The 291-nt window shown below is 33.7% G+C and overlaps 1 protein-coding gene across 1 annotated transcript in view; it reads left to right on the top strand.

Annotated features, from left to right (window-relative positions):
* The first annotated feature begins 54 nt into the window (after positions 1-54).
* Positions 55-291, top strand: part of LOC119592972 — a 1405-nt gene continuing 1168 nt past the window's right edge. Inside the window, exon 1 of the mRNA XM_037941858.1 lies at positions 55-159. Coding sequence (XP_037797786.1) covers positions 70-159 — 90 coding nt within the window. The 5' untranslated portion in view covers positions 55-69. The remainder of the gene's footprint in view (positions 160-291) is intronic.

The following is a 291-nucleotide window of genomic DNA, read 5'->3' as shown; positions in this document are numbered from 1 at the left end:
TTGTTGCACACGACACGCAACGGAAATCCTTATCAATCGCCTATATAAACGTGGTGCGTTGCAAGTCATATGCAAGTACATTTCAGAACTGAATTTCAGTGTAACTTGACAGTGTGCATTGTTGACAAATCTTCAAAATGCCTGATCCTTGCTGCAACGGTAAGAAATAGCTTTGTTGTTAATATTCCTACTCTAAAATTGTGAAATATATATTACTTTTTTATTTTTTGTTATAAGCTTTAACAGTTTAAAAATTCCTTAACAACAAGGAGTTTTCTGCATGGTAATCAG

The sequence above is a fragment of the Penaeus monodon genome, chromosome 31 (assembly GCF_015228065.2).
Source record: "Penaeus monodon isolate SGIC_2016 chromosome 31, NSTDA_Pmon_1, whole genome shotgun sequence".
Taxonomy (NCBI): domain Eukaryota; kingdom Metazoa; phylum Arthropoda; class Malacostraca; order Decapoda; family Penaeidae; genus Penaeus; species Penaeus monodon.
This window is presented reverse-complemented; position numbering and strand designations above follow the sequence as displayed.